Here is a 19,527-nt window from a genome sequence, read left to right as displayed (position 1 = left end):
AGGAATAGATTTTATATTCGGAAACTGTTTAAAATTGTGTATCTATATCGTCGAAGTATAATCAAATGTTATTTTGAAAGTATGTAGTAAATTTAAATCGAAGGTTGATGATGAATCGTCCTATCAAAATTGTTTTAAGCAATTCAGTTTATACTATTCACGGAAATTTGTTTATTCCCATTTTTATTTCAGTAGGTAGTTGTTACATAGATAATATATACATAATCTTGAGGTTGGAAATGGGCCCAGCAAAAGGGCCCACGCAAATATTGAAACTTACATTTCGAGCCTAATAAAAAAAAAGTTAACCGATCCTTGGTATGTATTAGTTGTTTGTATATATCGTAAGAAATTTGTTTTGTTGAAATACCCAAACTTTAGGTCCCAAAGTGCAATATCCTATAAATTTTTACACACATGAAATAGTTACAAAGTTATTTAATTTTACTGAGGGCCCATATTTTCCAACAGATAGTGGGGCCCACATGCCATCGGGCATGTTCGCTTGTATGGCCAGTCCGCCACTGACTATATGTATTTGTACTTGATTGATACTGTTACCGCCTCGTAATTCAACATTTAGCTCGCAAACCTTCATGTGCAATTCAAACTCTTTGTCGGTTTCACTGTGCCTTTTGATAGCGATAAAACGGTGGGAATATGATAAGTTGAATTAGTACGTATTTATATTATGTGAATGTTATGCAATAGTTACGTTTGTACGAGCTATTTTTGCAATGAGCACAGTAGCGTTTATAAATAAAGAATTAATTCGTTTTGTCGGTCATGCGGAAGCTTTTCAAGTGCAGTTAGTTACATTTGAATTGTCATTTGGTTCTTGATAAACCTATTCTAGTTGATTAAAAAAATAATAATTATATTCTCGTTTTGATTAAGTGTCAAGGAAGTTTTGATTAAGGAACTCGTTTTTGCGGTGTTGACTTCATATTTTGTTTTAGTTTTATTTTTTTACATATGTACATAATATATAACATATGTACATATGTGCCATGACAGGAATTACATTAAGGCGACACATATGTATGGTTAGATTATTTTTATACATAAGTAGGTACTAACAATTCAAACATACAAGTACATAAAATTCAATACAATAGAGACATATAGACAGTCAACAATTTTTTTGATGTACTGACAATTTACGAGAAATACATTATTATAGTACACATGCAGGTTGCATATTTATAATATAAGATTCAACAAATTCGAGATGTTAATAACTCGAATTCGCAAATAACTGAAGGAAAAGATCCGTCACTAAAAATTAAACCTTAAGAAAAATAGGAACATTTTAACGGGAGACGGTCGATAACTACAAGATTTCGCCAACAGCGTATTTGGCCGGGACTGGACCCACGACCTCTACTGATATGCAATAGCTCTACCACTGCACTACGCTGTGGCTTGATTTGATATGAAGCAAATGCCAAAACATATACATATGTATGTATGTATGTAAATCAAAAATAAAGTGATAGCTTACATATACTGAATTAAATTTGCGAGAGTTTATCCCCCCTATGAAACCGTATTTTTATAGTGTAAAAAGATGATTTTTTTACATATAATAAGCTTCAGTATTATTTTTATCTTAAGAATCTAGTTTTCAATGTGTATATGATGAATAAAGATTGTACTAAAAGCTATTTAAAGCACAAGACAGATAAATTCGATATTCAATATTACTATAGAAGAATATACACGAATAATAAATTCGAATTGTATGCCATAAAAAGAAATCAGTATACAGATGAATCGATTGAGTGCATTGTTTCGTTGACGTTTATTGTTTTCAGTATGGCGATGACAGATCATTGTTCTCTTATCGACGACAAACTTAATTTTGAGTTACACCAGGATTATTCGCTGTGTATTGATAGTTTGTTTGTATTTACGTATTACACCACATGATAAGATCTCAATCGTTATTCGAGACAACAGTATTAAATAAAATATGTACAGATAAAAAAATTTAAAAAATATTTCGATTCGCTTTTGTTTATTGTGTACGATAGTTAATATTATCTTTCATCCGTATTCAGTTTGATCCTTCTTTACCGTGATGAATAAACTGTGGTTGCATATATTATTTGTATGCGCTGGTTGGCTGTTTTTGAATTGCGATGTTTCTAAATGAATGTAACGAAATCTGGTAAGTAATTTGTACGCCAAATCTAATGATGCAACCGTCTCTCGACAGACTCGTTACAGGCACGAGTCGAGTTTGCGGTTTGAATGCATTAATGCAACGTCGGTTTCGTGCCGGATAATGAGGTTGGACGAAGATACATTAAGCTCGGAGAGATGAAGTCGATTATGTTAAACCGCAGAATGTCTTTCGCAGACCAGAAAGCCGTTGGAGTTTTATCGGTGTGAAATCGGATCAAATGTATCTTTTTTTTTTTTAGATGGAGTGATTCATTTAACTAATTGTCTTTGACCGTTATACGGCTTATATGTTAATTACTTGATATATTCCTCATTTTCTTCCATATATTTATTTTTTTGTTTTTTTTTCTATTTCAGGCGGGCGCATTTACGCACTTGTTTGGAAAAGTTGAAAGACATGGTGCCATTGGGTCCAGAAGCGTCGAAGCACACTACCTTAGGTTTATTAACGAAAGCGAAGCGATATATAAAGGTACGTGTTTTTTATCCGTATCATATTCATATATATAAAGACGGTAATCTGTGTGTGTGTGTGAGTCCTAACTCTCGCCTAACATAATGAATGAATCGATAAAAATCGATAAATTCATTTTTCGACGAGACGACTTTGTCGCGACTCGAACCGATCACCCCAAATAGCCTGAATATAGGTCTAAATTGAGCTAATGGTCACGTACATCACGCCAAATCCAATTCTTCATTTCGCCTTTTTTTTTAAACATTAATTGAAATATTCCTTCTCGCCATATAAAAATACGTAATTTTAATAATTTCATTTAGCGAGGTTTTGAACCATATTTTTATAGATTTATTTTTAATTAAATTTAAATTTAAATTTAAATTATTTATATTTTGACGATATTCGAGAAAAAAATTGATTTCATTCACCGCGGGCGCCGGGAATCGAACCTCGGACCCTCCGATCCAAACGAAATGTTCTCACGAGCCCGCGCCGAACGCCATGTCCTCGCCCAGATTACGTGTTGTAAATACACATCATATGTATATGCACGTAATTTGTTATGTGTAATAATAACATTCAACGTTACGAGGTCAATGACCGTTTGTGTATAATCGGAAAATATTACATTTTGTTAACGTTAAATTTAAGAATTGAAAATTATTACAAATAAAGAATTGAAAACTATCTATGAGAGTCTACGAGAATAACGGTTCCGGTTCCGGATTTTTTTTTAGTTTTATACGGGTATATAATAATTTTATACCCATGCGATGATATTTCATCGGGCTATTCACTAGTGTTATATATATACGGCAAATGTGGATATTGTATTATATTTCGGTGAATTTTCATAGTTCATACCAGGCAAATGTTAAAGTTGCATTGTAAAATTTTCCTTAAAGATAACAATGTTTTTTTAATTGTGGTTTTAAATCAAATTTGGAAAAAGTTGCAGCTTTTTTTTATCAATTTCTAACTCCAATGTTTCCATCCATATTCATGGTTTATTTAAATCTTTGGTGTATATGCACCGTAATTATTGCTTACAAAACGCTCGTCCACAAGTCACTAAAATCTCTATAACGGAACATCTGGCAGCCAAAAAGTCCATCATACTGAAGAACTCGAGTGCCAAATATCCCGTATTCGCGATTTTCATGGCAAAAATTGGCGATCGCAATGTGCGGAATAATTCAATTACCATTATTTAGGTGTATACATACATACATGCATATATCAATTATCCTAAGGAACATTCTAATATATTTTAATATCATATAAATAAATATTCATTGCGAAAGAGATTGGTTACTTCGTTAATTGCGTTGTTTAATTATTTAAAATAACAAGAAAATACTTATTTTCCATGAAATCAAATCGAAAGCGAAGTACGATAGTTATAAATGTAATCAAATCTGAGATTGAATATCGCGGCAATAAGAGTTCGGAAAATTCGATGATAAACAAATAACGTTGCAGATTTTATATACCTAAATTTGAATACAAAACTTTCAAATCAAAAAAATATTTGTTCATCTTCAGCAGCTTAAATACTCGTAATTATCGATTTCTAAAATTTGGAACCAAATCTTTTCAATTCATAAATAAGCTGGACGCTCCATCGAATAGGCTTTTCTAATACCCCTTCGAAAGTGAAAAATATTATATCGATTTTTGGATTCGAAGAAATTTGATAAAATTACCAAATTTTGACTGAAGACGACCTACTAAAACTTAACAATAATCAATACTACATATATTTTATACAGTCAAAAATGTCATTGTCAGTCGGTACGTCTTTGAATTGATTTTCTGTTTATTTATTTAGCTTTGGAAGATGGTGGGGAGGGGAGCTTTGCACGCTATTTGCATAGTATGCAATTTTCACATTACCTCATGTCCATTATCCCCCGGGCGTTTCCTATTTCCGGTGGGTTAAAAAAAATTGTTGCGCCTTTCGCCGTCAGGTATAAATCAGTCTGGGGTCGCGTGCGCGCTCCTTAATGCCGCAATTTCTCCAGGACTGCGAGCACGATTTTCGAATGCCGGAAAAGACCACCTACCTACCCGTAGAAAAGAGTGTGCCTCTTTTATCGAAACCGATCTCACACGGGGATACGTTTTTCTATTAGTTTCCCGTTTTTCCTCGCACTATATTATATTATCTTAGTCGAATTTGTTTTCTCATTTGATTTATCGATACTACATTATATAAGAAAAACGTCAATTGTTCATATTATTTCCCATGAATATATTAATAATTGAAGGGTGCAGCCAAATAAAGATATATGTTATACTTGAAAGTTTTACGGGAGATCAAAATAACAAAAGTATCTTTATTCAACTGAAAAATTCGTTCCCAATCACGAAGCATTTTGAACCTCGTACACTTACATTTTGTAAGACAAACTGTGAATGCAGATCGGTAGAGGATGTTACGTGTATTATAAATCAATAAAAACAATTTTGTAAAATTTTAACATGTATATTTATTCAGCCACACGTATGAATTGTCAAAATGCGGTTAGTCCTTATTATTGTATTTTTGATAAACATTGTACGATGCATTTGTAATATGATTCATATATTACTAGTGGTTTTACCCGGCTTCGCTCGGTATTTATAATATAAACCGCTTAAACATACCTAATCTAATAGTAAACATTTTATTAAATTTATTTGAATAGTTTTATTTTATATAAATTTATTTGAATACTCGAATATTTGTTTTTTTATTAAATTGACTGTTACGAACAAACAAACATATTTACTGTCTCTTTCGAAATTATTTTTATACCAGAATCCGGCGCCTACGCCGCCGGAGCCTTCGCCCTAACGAACGAACCAACCAACCAATGTTACATATATACATACACAGTCTCTTTCTAAATTATATATATCATTTGTCGGTATTATTGTAGTAAAACTGTAGTACAGTTTTTAATATTAAACGACCAGTATGTATGTACATATACAAATTAGTTAGAACATATGTATATATTTACATATGTATATCAACGGTGACACGACAACTCGTTCACAGATTTTCCGTAAACCGATGATGCGCTCCAGGCATTACGTATACGGCCATCTCTTTCTCACCCCGTCTGTTCACCATGATCTCGTTTACTCTGCCATTACGTATGCAGCCATCTCTTTCACAGACCATTTTTTCACCGATAACAGACGGTCAGGTAACCGTACATCAACAGAGTAGAAATATTACCTTGTTGCCAAGAAATTGATCCTATAATGATCTTTTAACATATTTATATCGTCCATACTTAAAAAAGAATGTGAATATTTAATAAAAATACTTTCACCTGACTAAACATTCACCTGACTGACCATCTGAACGAAACCCAAGTTAAATAAATTGGTAATGGAGATATGTAAGTCATCAATAAATAACGTAGTTAACTCGGATGCGAGTAGTTATGATAAATAATCGGTTAGTGGTACAATAAATGATGTTGAACCTACAAGTTGAACGTTGTACGTAGAATAGTAAAATTAATGTTTGAATGCAAGACTCGTAGGTAGGTGTATGCATCTGCCTAAATGAATGGCAGCTTAGGCGTGTACGATCATTAGGGATTTGCAGTCGTGTGACTTTGGTGAATGTGCTCTCGCATAACTATGTCGTGTATGATAAATAAGGTTATGCTTGTGCAAACGCGAATACGTACATAGTAATTTAATATTCCGCGAAAATGCAAATATCTAATTGCCGCACGTGAGCGAATGTGCATTAGTTCGTTCGTTCGTACTTTAGTCGCAGGTGGTGCTACCCTTCAATTGAAACACCCCGATTCACCCTTCGTCCCTCTGAAAGTCACCTAACTTTACATATATAGTTTATAGGTCCTGGATGTATGCTTAATATATGTATATACACTAGTGATTAGCCCGATGGAATATCATCGCATGGGCATAAAACTATTCAATAAAACATAATATTAAAAGTAACTGGAATAGAAATCAAAATCGGGAATCGGAAAATGGTATCGGGAATCGGAATTGAAACAGGAATCCGGAACCAGAACTGAAAAATGAATGAAAATCCAGAACTGAAATCAGAATCGATATCCCGAAATACAACAGGAATCCGGAACCGGAATCGATCGATCACATTCAAGAAAATGTGTTAAAAAAAATCATTACTACGTATTGGTATATGGCGAGAAGGAAAATATTTCAATTAATTTTAAAAAAAAAGGACTATTTGAAAATTCGACGATGGCGGAATGGTTAGCTCGCTGAACTCAGATATACCTATAAGAGGATATTTGTGTTCGCGCGTTCACCGGTTCGATACCGCGGCAAGTCTCGACGAGTGAATTTATACAAAGTTTAGGCTTTTTATCGATTCATTCTTTATGTTCGGCAAGCGTTAGAACATACAAACACACAATATATATATATATATATATATATATATATATATATATATATATATATAGGATCCGGATGTGAAGGATTCCAAGTGAAACGCAGATTAAGTCAGAACTATGTATTTATTAACACATCTTCGGGCTTGCTCTCCAACAAGTGACCATAACAACACGCATCCGGTCTTTCCCAGGCATACCACACACACTCTATCTCGGCTCGTTTAAAAATCAATTCTACATTCGGTCATTCCTGACTGTCATTCGCCCTCGGATGACATTCTTCGTCTTTTATACTTTTACAGCATTTCATCTCACATTCTTTTACATTTCATCTTCTACTCTATACAATGTATCATCTTACATTCTTTTAAAACATTTCCTTCATCATCCTCAACAATGTTTAATCGTCCATTCCATAAAATCATCTTATATTCTTCTAAACATGCTTTCAATTGTCACAATTACAATTTAAATCACAATTACAATCATAATCACAACTACATTTCAATACACTTATACATCAATCATTTTACAATTTACATAACAATTACAATTATAACAAATTAATCGTTACACATTTCACTACAAATCAATTTTTTCATTTCAACACAATTCAATCTTCAATAAAGTTACACATAACAATTAAAGTTACACATAAATCATCACAATTACAATTTAAAATTATGTCAAGCAATACAAAACATTAAAATCAATACCTTTACAATGACAAGTTAAATCTTTACATCGGAAACAATCACATTTTATAACATTACTAGAATTAGCAATAAAACATTAAAATCAATACCTTTACAATGACAGGTTAAATCTTTACACCGGAAACAATCACATTTTAAAACATTACTAGAATTAGCAATAAACATTAAAATCAATACCTTTACTATGACAGGTTAAATCTTTACATCGGAAACAATCACATTTCAAAACATTACTAGAATTAGCAATAAAACATTAAAATCAATACCTTTACAATGACAGGTTAAATCTTTACATCGGAAACAATCACATTTTAAAACATTACTAGAATTAGCAATAAAACATTAAAATCAATACCTTTACAATGACAGGTTAAATCTTTACACCAGAAACAATCACATTTTAAAACATGATTCAATGTACCAAGCACTTCCCAAAAAATACTAGAATAAGCAATAAAACATTACACTTTTCAATCATCAAATTACAAGTAAGGCTTAACTAAAAACCCTCCAGGTCTTTCACTTATTCTCTAATTCACAAACGCACACTTAACTTCCATCGGTACAACTTAAATACTATCCAATGCCCGTGGCGATTCTCCTTGAGCATCCGATGAATCTGCCGTCACCCCACAGATTTTCTGCTAGTAATTTACCATAAATGAAGTCAACACATATTGGTTCTGGCTCACTGATACATCCAGTAAGTCTTTTCTCAATCCATGGTTCCATTTTCTTTTCCATTGAATTAACATCAATCCGACTACGACCAAGCTTGAAAGTGAATACAGTGTCTTTTGGTGTTGAAATTTTGACTGGGTCCCTTAATCCTTCTTGTGATTTAGCCATATCTTTCTCTTTGTCTTTATGTTTTTCCTTTTCTTTATTCTCATCTTCAGAATTCTTCAAATGACTATAATCCTTAGATCCTTTTCCAAATTGATCATCGGGTGGTTCATCTGTATTTGAAAACGGTATGTCTCCGTAGTCCCAAAGTCTTCTTCTTTGCAATCCATCACCGTCCATACTTCCATCAGCCAGGTTCACACCTCCATCAGCCATGTTCGCATCGTCCTCTTCATCATTGGAAACAATGAGTTCTCTTTGAGCAGACATCTCTCGTGAAGCCCGTTGCTGCAAAGGTCTTTTACATGCCTGTTGCCACACTTCCTTACGATCCCTCATGTCTTGCTCTTTTTTCCTCCTCGGCAGACTCCGTTCTAAGTTAACCTCCATCAAAACACCCGGTTTTTTAACACATTTCACTTTGCTGCCGTCAATGCACATAAGAACGGATTCTGTGATAGGGCTACCCAACAGGGCGGCACCCGGGATACTGACTTCTTTTCTTATTTCTTCTTGTATTGTCAAGACAGTCTTTGTTTTGGTGCTGTTACATTGAGCTGATATGTGCCCAAACTCGTTGCAATTGAAGCAGCGGGTTCCTCTTTTCTTGAATCTGCAGTCAGCTGATAAGTGTCCACGTCCTCCGCAATTGTAACATTGTGGTCTCTCTCTTTCTCGGTTTCTTACGGGCCCCGCCACCCTGGGTTCGTCGTCCTCTCTAATTTTCTCGCACTGCGTAACTCGCGTCTTCAGCTCCTGGATTGTACCGGCCCCGCTCAGCGTCATTTTTTCATACTTATCAAACCCAAGTCCACCAATTATGTACGCGATAATCGCCTCTTCCTCAATAAAACTACACTTGGCTGCAATCCCCTTCATCCTGTAAATGTAGCTTAAAATGTCTTCCGCTTTTCCCTTTTTTTCTAACCTCAGTTCTCTGTGCACGTCCGCACTATTCAACTGATGGCCAAACTCTCTGGTCAATCGTTCCTTAAGTATCGCCCACGTGACGATGCCCGTTTCCGAGTCCAAGAAGTCCTTGGCAGTTCCTTCACACAGCATCCGCCCATACACCAACTGTTGTGTCTCCGTCCAGCCGAGGATTTGCGCGTTTTCTTCGAGGCGCTCAATCCACACTGCAATAGGGCTATTTCTGCCGTTATATTTCGGCAGACCGAAACCAACCTCCAGATCTCGGAAATTGAACTGTGGTATCTCCCTCGTCGTCGTTGCCACTGGCGTCGTCGTGGATATCATCATCGTCGTGTGGCGTGTTCGCTGACGTGACGTCACCGACGTCACGGGCTTCGCCTTTAAGCTCGTACGCGATCTCGGCATCGCGCGCGCGTCCTAACCTCAACTGTCAAAACTCCGCGTCGTCGTCTGACCGCTTCTGGCTGTCACTCGAAATGTCTTCAGGCATCCCGGACAAAGCCCCCAAATATAGGATCCGGATGTGAAGGATTCCAAGTGAAACGCAGATTAAGTCAGAACTATGTATTTATTAACACATCTTCGGGCTTGCTCTCCAACAAGTGACCATAACAACACGCATCCGGTCTTTCCCAGGCATACCACACACACTCTATCTCGGCTCGTTTAAAAATCAATTCTACATTGCCGCCGGTGGTGCGTACGCGCACGTGTTTATACTCAATGGTACAATAAACGTACATTGATGGACCAACATCGTCTTTGATTATCTCTCCCGCAATCCTCCCTATATCTTTGGATCCCACATATATATATATATATATATATATATATATATATATATATATATATATATATATATATATATATATATATATATATATATAACTAGCGTAACCTGGCACGCTTTGCAATGCCAGAATAATGCATGCAATTCCCGTTCCCGTTTCAAGTGATGGTTGGAGCTGAACGCCGTGGAGTGAAGTGGAGTAACGTGGTTGCCAACAAGCACATTTCCTTGACTACACAATGATGCCTCATACTTTCGCGTCGGTAAAATCGTAATTACGAATAGTATTATTAAGAGGTTTTTCCCGTTTTTTTGTCCCAGTAATCTGTCCGGACATGCATATAATAAATCCTGAAAGTTCCATCGTTCCATTTTTTTTAAATATGCAGTATTAATCGTATGTAATCATTGTTATGGCAGCATCCTAAAATTTAGCCGTGGATTCAAATTAGGTATTGTGTCGAAATTTTTTAATTTTACAATATGTCGGTGTAACGGTTTTTGTATGCGTGTTAATTAAATATAAAATGTATAGTTAGTGTGAAATGTAGCTATTTTAACGTTGTACGCAAATGTGCACAACAGGTGTGCTGAATAGAGTATGTTAAAACGCGATCGCATATCGCGATTGTCTATTTAATTTATTCCCAGCTTTTTTTAATGCTATTGTACTACTTGAATTATGGACGTACATAAGTGTGTAGTAAAATTTTTATTATACAATAAGTGAATATTTCATAAGTGAGTATTTTGGTTACTTTATTTTATTTATTTTTGCTTGATATGTCAATACTGAAGACACATTTTCTAAGAATACAGAGCTTGTCGTAATCTTCACTTGTCACATTCGATCGCTAGTTGAAAGGAAAGACGGGAGTGGTGGGAGTTTTGACGTTTTTTTTGCCCCTCATTGCTAAGTTTCTCTAAATGGGACGTCTAGAATATCTGTCACGTTCGTCAGAGATCTCCCGCTTGTTTTTGATAGACGGTGGTAAGTCGAATGAATGAAAATAAAATCAAAAACTGAGAAAGGCGAAATACGTTCTCCGTTCTTTCCCTCGATTTATCTCTTTGGCCTTCTCACACATTTACTTTGTGTTTTGCTATTGAACGAAACAGATAACATTTCGTGTATTTATATTTCAATATTTTATATTGTTCCGAATTTACTTACTTCTGCTTCTTAATTTTTTTTTTCGAGCTTCTTACAACTCATTTTTTTGTCGAAAATATTCTGTGGCCAAATTTAATTTAAATTTAGTAGCATATGCATACATACATATGTATGTACAGAAGTATTAGTGGACTAAAAAAAATATATGTATTCTGAATAACTATGCCATATAACTTTTCATCTTGTGGACAAATACATTTGTACTTTTTATTTTTTGTACGAAATTTAACTTTCAAGCTTACGACCTTTATATACAAGTATTATACACATATACATATATGTATGTATGTATATTAGGCTGGAGCGAAAAACGCGATATTTTGATTTTCATCAATGTATCTAGTGGAAAACATGACATTTTAATTTTCAAAATAATCATGGGAACATAAAAAAACGATAATTTTCTGAAAATAACACTTCTTATCTGAGACTTATCTGAATTATATATTTTTTTATTTGTATTATAAAACTTATCATAATCGACCCAAATAAACTTCAATAGGTGAATATTAGGTTTTTTTAACAGAAAAATCGAAACTATTCTTGAAAAAGGGATATATGGAAAAAACATTTCAAACAACTTTTTCAAAATTTTGGTCGAGATTTTTTTATTTAACGTTCCCTTGATACAGAAAAAGTTTTCTATTATAAGTCCATTGATGAAAATCCAAAATTCGTGGAGATATATAGAAGCTGTTTACAAAGCAGTCGTGCTTTTAGATTAACCTTTTTTCGACAGGACTTTGAGTTGAGCCTACCTACATATTTGAGCAAAGTGATCAATCGTAGCTCATCCTAGTATGTACGAGTATTTTATTTTATAGCTACACACATTCATATAAACAACGCAAGTTTTAGACGCTGAATATTTTTGCGTCCAAAACACACATGTGCTTAGTTATTTGATATGTTTGTATATGATTTACATTTCATTTTTATGCTTTCTTCTAACTGTACGTGTATTGTCAATGGTATTGTATAGCCATCGGATTTCTATCACGTTCTTCTTCGTAACTCTTCCTTCTCCTCCCCCACTAAAATAGACGTTTTGCCGAAACCTTTTTTATGCCTTACCCATAGCCCCTTTAACCTCCTCGCCCCCTCTCATACTAGTATGTTTTCCCTTGTATTTCGCATAAAGCTGGTAGCTTTCTTTAAAGCTTTTTCGCTTTTCTACTTTGGCACTGAGAACGCGTACATACATTGATTTTGCAAAAGTGTCTCGTAATATGTGCAATACCAGAATTATCGTCAAGTTCGATGAAATTTTTCAATACATCGAACAAAATTCATGTGTATGTACACTCTTTTGCGATAGGCTGAAAGCCGCGAATTCACTAGCTTCGGAAGTGGAAAATCACTTTTCTTTGCCAATCTTCCAAACTTTTACATAATGGCTCGTCTCCCTCTTTTTTTCTTTGCATCAAGGGGTAAATATTCAGATATTTGCCCAGTCAGCTTAGGGGACGAAATCTGTTTATTTTTGGGGAGGGGGGGGGGGGGTTGCACTCTATTCAAGTTTTTTATAAACTACTGAACAGAATAGTCCATTTAATTTTATCGACAATAATTTTAATTGCCAGCAGCATAGCTCGGTCGTTTAATAAGCTTCTGCTTAGCGTCGAGAGGCGCCGGATTCGATCCCATGAGCTGACCTCGATTGAAAATAATTTATATCTGTAGTATATCTGTAGTGCTCCTGGCCAGACCTGGATATTTGTGACTGCAGGTCGATCGTTTCCTATCAGAGTTTGCCAATTTTCTGTGATTTCATTGTTGAAACGGTTCCCGGTAAAATTGGCTAAATATCCTTCCTACCTACGATGTCACCACTATTCGAGATTGATTAATGTACAATAAAATGTATGTACAATTCATTAATTTCTCGTTAATTTGCGAGTTTTTCAGTGTCTCGTAATTCAGCGACTTGTATAATAATAATAAAAAATGCTGCAATGTTTGTAATTGACCAGCAAGGCGCATTGGGGTTACCTGTAAGGCCTTCCTGGTATATATGTAAAAAATAAAAAAAATTAAATTAAACTTCCCCAGCATGACAATTAAGCCAAAATCGAAATACGTTTATTGTCTCAATTTAATTTGTATACCTGTTAATAAATACGTGTGTAATTTAGATTCTCTTCTCTGAAACTTTCAGTTCAAATTTCAGCCAATGGGTAGAGATGTATAGTGTGAAAAAATAAATAAGGTATAGGTGTATTCATAGTAAATCCATTCTTTAGACATATAATACATATATATGTATATTTACATACATAAAATGTATATATATATATATATATATATATATATATATATATATATATATATATATACATATATGATAGCCGCTCTAGATTGAATGTGCGATAGGAGCTTAGCCTCTTACCCCAGGGAAGTGCTTTGTTCTCGCAAACAGTCGGTGTAGTGTCAGCATCAGGGGTAGTCCACTTAATCTAAAATCAATTCAGAATCAATGTGAGGGTACGAAGTAAAACCACAGCTCGGTCAAGGCTATGTTTCCAACCCCTCGGATTCACCACGTAAATGCAACCTGACCCTTCACAGCTATATGCAGATTTTGGTTAATTTCATGCACTTGTTGAAAAATTAACTGAAGAAAAAGAGTTACAATGCAGTAGTTCAGGTTGTATTAAATAATGGAATCAAATCGCCGTAATTTAACATGGCTTTGTCCTAACTTGCTTTTGGACAAAGTTGGACATGGTTTTGTCGAAAGTTGGCATTACGCAAACTTAATTTATACATACGTGTTTATGTACATACATATATATATATATATATATATATATATATATATATATATATATATATATATATATATATATACTATACAAACATATGTATACATATGTTTGTATAGTACTCAAATGCAATTTATCCTATTGAATACGCTCACGTTTTTAATTTATTAATAGCATTATGTATGTACTTAGGTACGTATGATATTGTGGGCTCTTGTATTTTATTTTAGATATTGAATATTGTGCGTTCGAGATAAGTGCGTGTATTCGAAAAGGGCTTTTTTACACCTCAGAAATGAGAAATTTTATCTGAAAGCTATTTCAATGCGGTAAAACTTCTCCCAATTCAAGTTTCGCCGATTAATGTCTACTATACACATGTGCAATAAGTTTCATTTTTTTTTTAATTGTCTAGTTTGAATGCAAAATCATTTTGATTTAAGAAATTTGAGATTAAATCTAAATATTTATTTATATTCTCTTGGGGTATACAAGCGTGCAAATTTAGCGAGAGGGGATAGCCATTTTAAATACCGTCAGCTCTGGGTTATAATGATGGGATAGCATGCTTGACATGGCACCCCGTAAATTGGGAGCCCGTTTAATTCGCAAATTTTCATTCCCTCCCCCCTCTCAATCCCGTTTCCTCGCCTACCTTTTCCTTTTCCCCTCCAAATAGAGAGAGAGAGAGATAGTCTGAAATCGAATTATGAGATTTCTGCTCAACGCAGTCCCAGCGCACCGCCACGTTTATAAATTGGGTTTCACTTTGGCATCCCCTTAAAATCAAATTGATATACACATATAGACAGCGATCTTTAGCGGTAAAATGAGATAGATCATTCGATGGCTTGGTGCACAGATATTTTACGTCCATTTTTGAATTTGTATCGAATTTTAAGTTTGTAAATACTGGAATAATTCAGGTTTTTCCTTTCAAGGTAATTTATGTAGGTACATATACCACATAAATACCTTGAAAGGAAAAACTTGAATTATTCCAGCATCTACAAAATTAAAATTTGATACAAGTTCAAAAATGGACATACATACAATATCTGTGCACCACGCCATCGATAATGTACCTACCAAAATTTGGCGAATTATAATGGCGGATGTAACACACATGTACATACATACATACTTCATTTTTCCAGTTTGCAATATTCTCGATCTTAACTATTGTAAATTCAGTCAGTCAAACAAACAGTTCTGTTTTGTGTACAAACTCATCGAGGACTGATCTCAATGTATTATGTTTATGTATAACAGTATAAGGTACGGCACAGTGCTGCGTATAAGTATATTATGTAAATACATATTTCGAATTATTTCGTCACATTGCTCGCTTTTATACGAAACGATACCCAATGCGCATGCGCTAACGTATAATATTAATTTATTCTATTTTATTTGTTCTTTTGTTTTTGCAATTTTCTTGAACACCGCCATATTGGACAGTTCGAGTTCGACGAATTTAGAAGAATAAAACCAAAATTAAAATGTAACTGGTTTTTCAAAATAAATTTCACTGTAACGTCAGTGAAAATATATTTTCACTCTGACATACATATGTATTATATATACAAACTGGACGACGAAATACACCGAAATTGTTGAACAAAACGAGTCTCGAGAACTTTCAAGTTGGTTGAACGAGGTAGACCCAAGTTGACACATACCGTAATACTATTAATTAAAGAAAATAATAGAAAGATTTCGGAGTCGGTTGATTTTTTACGACTCCGACTCCACAGCTCTGCATAATGACAGTTACGCTCTATATTTTTTTACATAAAATTTTTATTATTATACTACAAACGTGCTTTAATTTAATTAAACGTGCGTGTATGTATGTAGTATGTACATATGTACATATATTGAACCATCATCCTATGGATTCCATCTATCAAGTTTACGCGATGCTGGTTTTTACCCTAGACTCTTCGAAAATATTTTGTAGAGAAGCCATATGGCCTCAGGTCGAAAACTGAAATGCATATACATACATGTACATACATATTACAAAGGCACTCGAAATTGTTTCGCAGTCTCCACCGTTGGTCGTCCCTGGCGGTGTAAGCGAATAACGGCGGCAAATAAAATCTCACAGTCGCTGTGTACCGTCTATGTATGAGATATGCAATTTCCTAGTCTTGCCTGTATATTTTTGCGTGTTTGTCGCATGCTACACATACGCCAGCCTCATTTTGTATTCATGCGGCGGGACTTGGGTCGTCTTCGGTTGGTCTGGATCCAGGTTCGGATTAGTGGATACATACCTACCTACCACCCCTCGCTTGAAATGCCCTGCCGTGTTATTATATCGTTCGTTCGTTGCACGTGGCACACGCTCTCTATTTTATTTTCATTTTTTTTTTCTTCCACCGTCGTGTCTGTTGATCTTTGTCATTGCCCGTTAGTGTCGTGCGGCTCGGTGACCCCTCGTACTACATACATATGTACATATGTATGTACGTCATCTGACAGAATAATGGAAGTGTTACCCTCGGCGATACGTTATGGAAAAAAAATTAAGCGCAATTTGAATTACTAATTAAGCAGCGCGTAATTGGTCAACTTCCGTAACTCGGCACTGGGCTATATTTCGTGTGTGTTTAATTTCATTCGTATGCTAATTTATTCTCTTGTCACACTCGTTCGATGTGCAGTTCAAATTGCCCGTTCACGTGTTCCGAATCTGTACTTATTTATGAGCGACTGTGCTATTATCAAATGTATCATTCGATTTCTGATTCTATATCTGTACGTGTATGGAGTATTGAATGCTGATAACGTATAGAGGGCATCTCTTTGATGTGATGATGATGATGTTTGAACTCGAACGATCGAATGAGAAAAAATAATAAAATTATTAAATGAGCTACAATCTTTTGATAAGTATATTGTTATGTATTTACATACATACATATGTGCTTACTTTTGTGTGACATAACTGAAACTTCACGTTTGCTATTTTTCCATAGACTTGATACCTAAAATTTTCCTTTTCAATATATTATTTTTACAATGTTCTTATTAGTTATATGTATTTAAAAGTTTAAGATTGAACATTTCCATGCAATTTTAAGGAATTCCTCGAAATATCAATTAACATCAGTTACGTTAGTGTGCAGTAGTTCACCCTGCCCAACCTTCGCCGCGCCAACGTGCTTCAAATTTGGATATTATATTACCGCGGTGGTCTTCCCGTATTAAGACATCGCGGTAGTTTATATTTTATTATACATGAGAAGGCATAAACCCAGGACTCTCATTGCGCAATGTGTCTAAGACTGATTATTTATTAACACACAACACCCATCTCAAACGATAAGATCCACGAATTTAATGCGACGGATTAATCGCGACATCGCTTGTGGTGTCATATGGATCTAACCTAGTATGCATCATCTTGATATTATTATTAATTTACCGCCTCATCCCATATCGTGAGATAAATTGTCACACTTATCTAGACAAATTTAATCTTAGTATCGAATTATTATATGTATGACAAACAATAAATGTTCCATTGAATGGAAAAAAATTAAGTTTTTCTTTAGAATAGAAATAGTTTACTATTGAAATTTAAGTTGCAAGGAAGGTAACAATTTTGCATCAAAATATCTCGATAACTAACATATGTCAGTCTTAGGTATACGAGCATATGTAAATGCCAACGTAAATGCAACTTTTTTACATTTGGTAGTGGCTTGAATATTAGATGATTGATTGGTCTCGATATTTATTGAAAAATGGTTGTTTTCGGGAAGTTTCCGGAATCATTTCCGGAATCAAATTTCCAAGTACATTCATATATGTATGTATGTATATGTACATAAGATCAGGAAATCTTTTAACATGTTCAATATGTCAAAATAAAATACCCTGTAAAATCATTCAACTTCTAATATAGTACTATAACACCACTGTGCGATTAAATCTCAGAGGCTACCATTCCGTTAGCACGGGGTTAGTAATCACACGGGACATCCTCATATAATATACTTTCGCCCATTTCCCGCTCATGTGTGCAGCTTTAGTGCCTTATATTGTACGCAATTTCCACGTTGGTATTTTCCGGGGAAATAAGTGGGCTCTCGAATTTATGTAGTCCTCAACATGACATATCTACATATGTATGTATGTGCATACGAGTATATTGTTGTCGTGAATCGCGTGTCGCTTGCGCAATAAACTGCGCCATTTTTGATTAGCCCATAAAAGAGCGATGAGCCAGTCTTTCATAAAATTTCACACTTCTCCCCCATTTTCATTTCAACCCTTTAACGGTCCGCAGCCAGCTTCAAACAAACTATATATTAACGCTTCGAACGTTTCACCCGGACGATTATTGCGGTCGATTGGGTTTTTTAAAAGCGCGCGAACCCGAATACATACACTATATCGATCAGATTTTATTTTTTTATTGCTCGAGTGTGCGTTAGTTTGCTGACTCGCGTGACGATCGTACTACGATACGGAGTACAAACCCTCGTTAAATAGTGTTTGACTTATTTTTATTTTTATGTACTTGCGTATTTCATGATCATGTTTGTACAGCATTACTTTTGGTCTATGGAGATCTCATCTTATAAATTGCAGCTACTGGTTCTCCCCGTAGACTAAGCTGTGATTCTAAAAGACTACTGGTTATATGTAAATAAACTTTCTGAAGCCCAAAAAAATGATCCCAGAAGCAAAAAAATATTCTTAATGTCAATGTGACTATAGGCATGAAAGTCCATATTTTAATGAGTTCAAATACATAAGTATGTTCCCAAAAGGTGTGGCCATTTTTTTTTTTATTAATGAGCCTTTCAAACTGGAAGACTTTCATGTGATTAATCGTTGTGTGTTTTGTCCCGTTGCGTGATCGCACTTAAATGATTGCAGAGACAATCGGTCGTCGCATGCGACACGTATGAAACTTGTCGATTTAAATAACGAACTTGGCTAATGCAAGTAACTGTTATCTACCATATAATTGAAGTCAAAAGGAAGCAAAGGCGCAAATTCCTGCAGCACTCCTATTGCATACATACAATATTATCTGATGCGATGGCACAACAATCGCGATACATACTCTTCACTATTTTTATTATTATATCATAATGCGACATTCTCAGACACGACGTATATTGAGGGATCAGACGAACTATGTATGTGTGCGAAGACACGCGTCTCTTTCGGACAGTGTCGTAAAGTTTATATCTGCCATAATTTAGAACGAGTGGCATGGGGTGCCGATAA

General features: G+C 34.8%; 1 protein-coding gene across 1 annotated transcript in view; it reads left to right on the top strand.

Annotated features, from left to right (window-relative positions):
* The window catches only part of LOC143912361 (uncharacterized), a 182,405-nt gene that overhangs the window by 122,523 nt on the left and 40,355 nt on the right, over nucleotides 1-19,527 (top strand). The window contains exon 6 of the mRNA XM_077431643.1: nucleotides 2,548-2,662. Coding sequence (XP_077287769.1) covers nucleotides 2,548-2,662 — 115 coding nt within the window. The remainder of the gene's footprint in view (nucleotides 1-2,547; nucleotides 2,663-19,527) is intronic.

Source organism: Arctopsyche grandis, chromosome 5 (assembly GCF_051622035.1).
Source record: "Arctopsyche grandis isolate Sample6627 chromosome 5, ASM5162203v2, whole genome shotgun sequence".
Classification (NCBI taxonomy): domain Eukaryota; kingdom Metazoa; phylum Arthropoda; class Insecta; order Trichoptera; family Hydropsychidae; genus Arctopsyche; species Arctopsyche grandis.
Note: the sequence above shows the minus strand (reverse complement) of the source record. Positions and strands in the feature narration are given on the sequence as shown.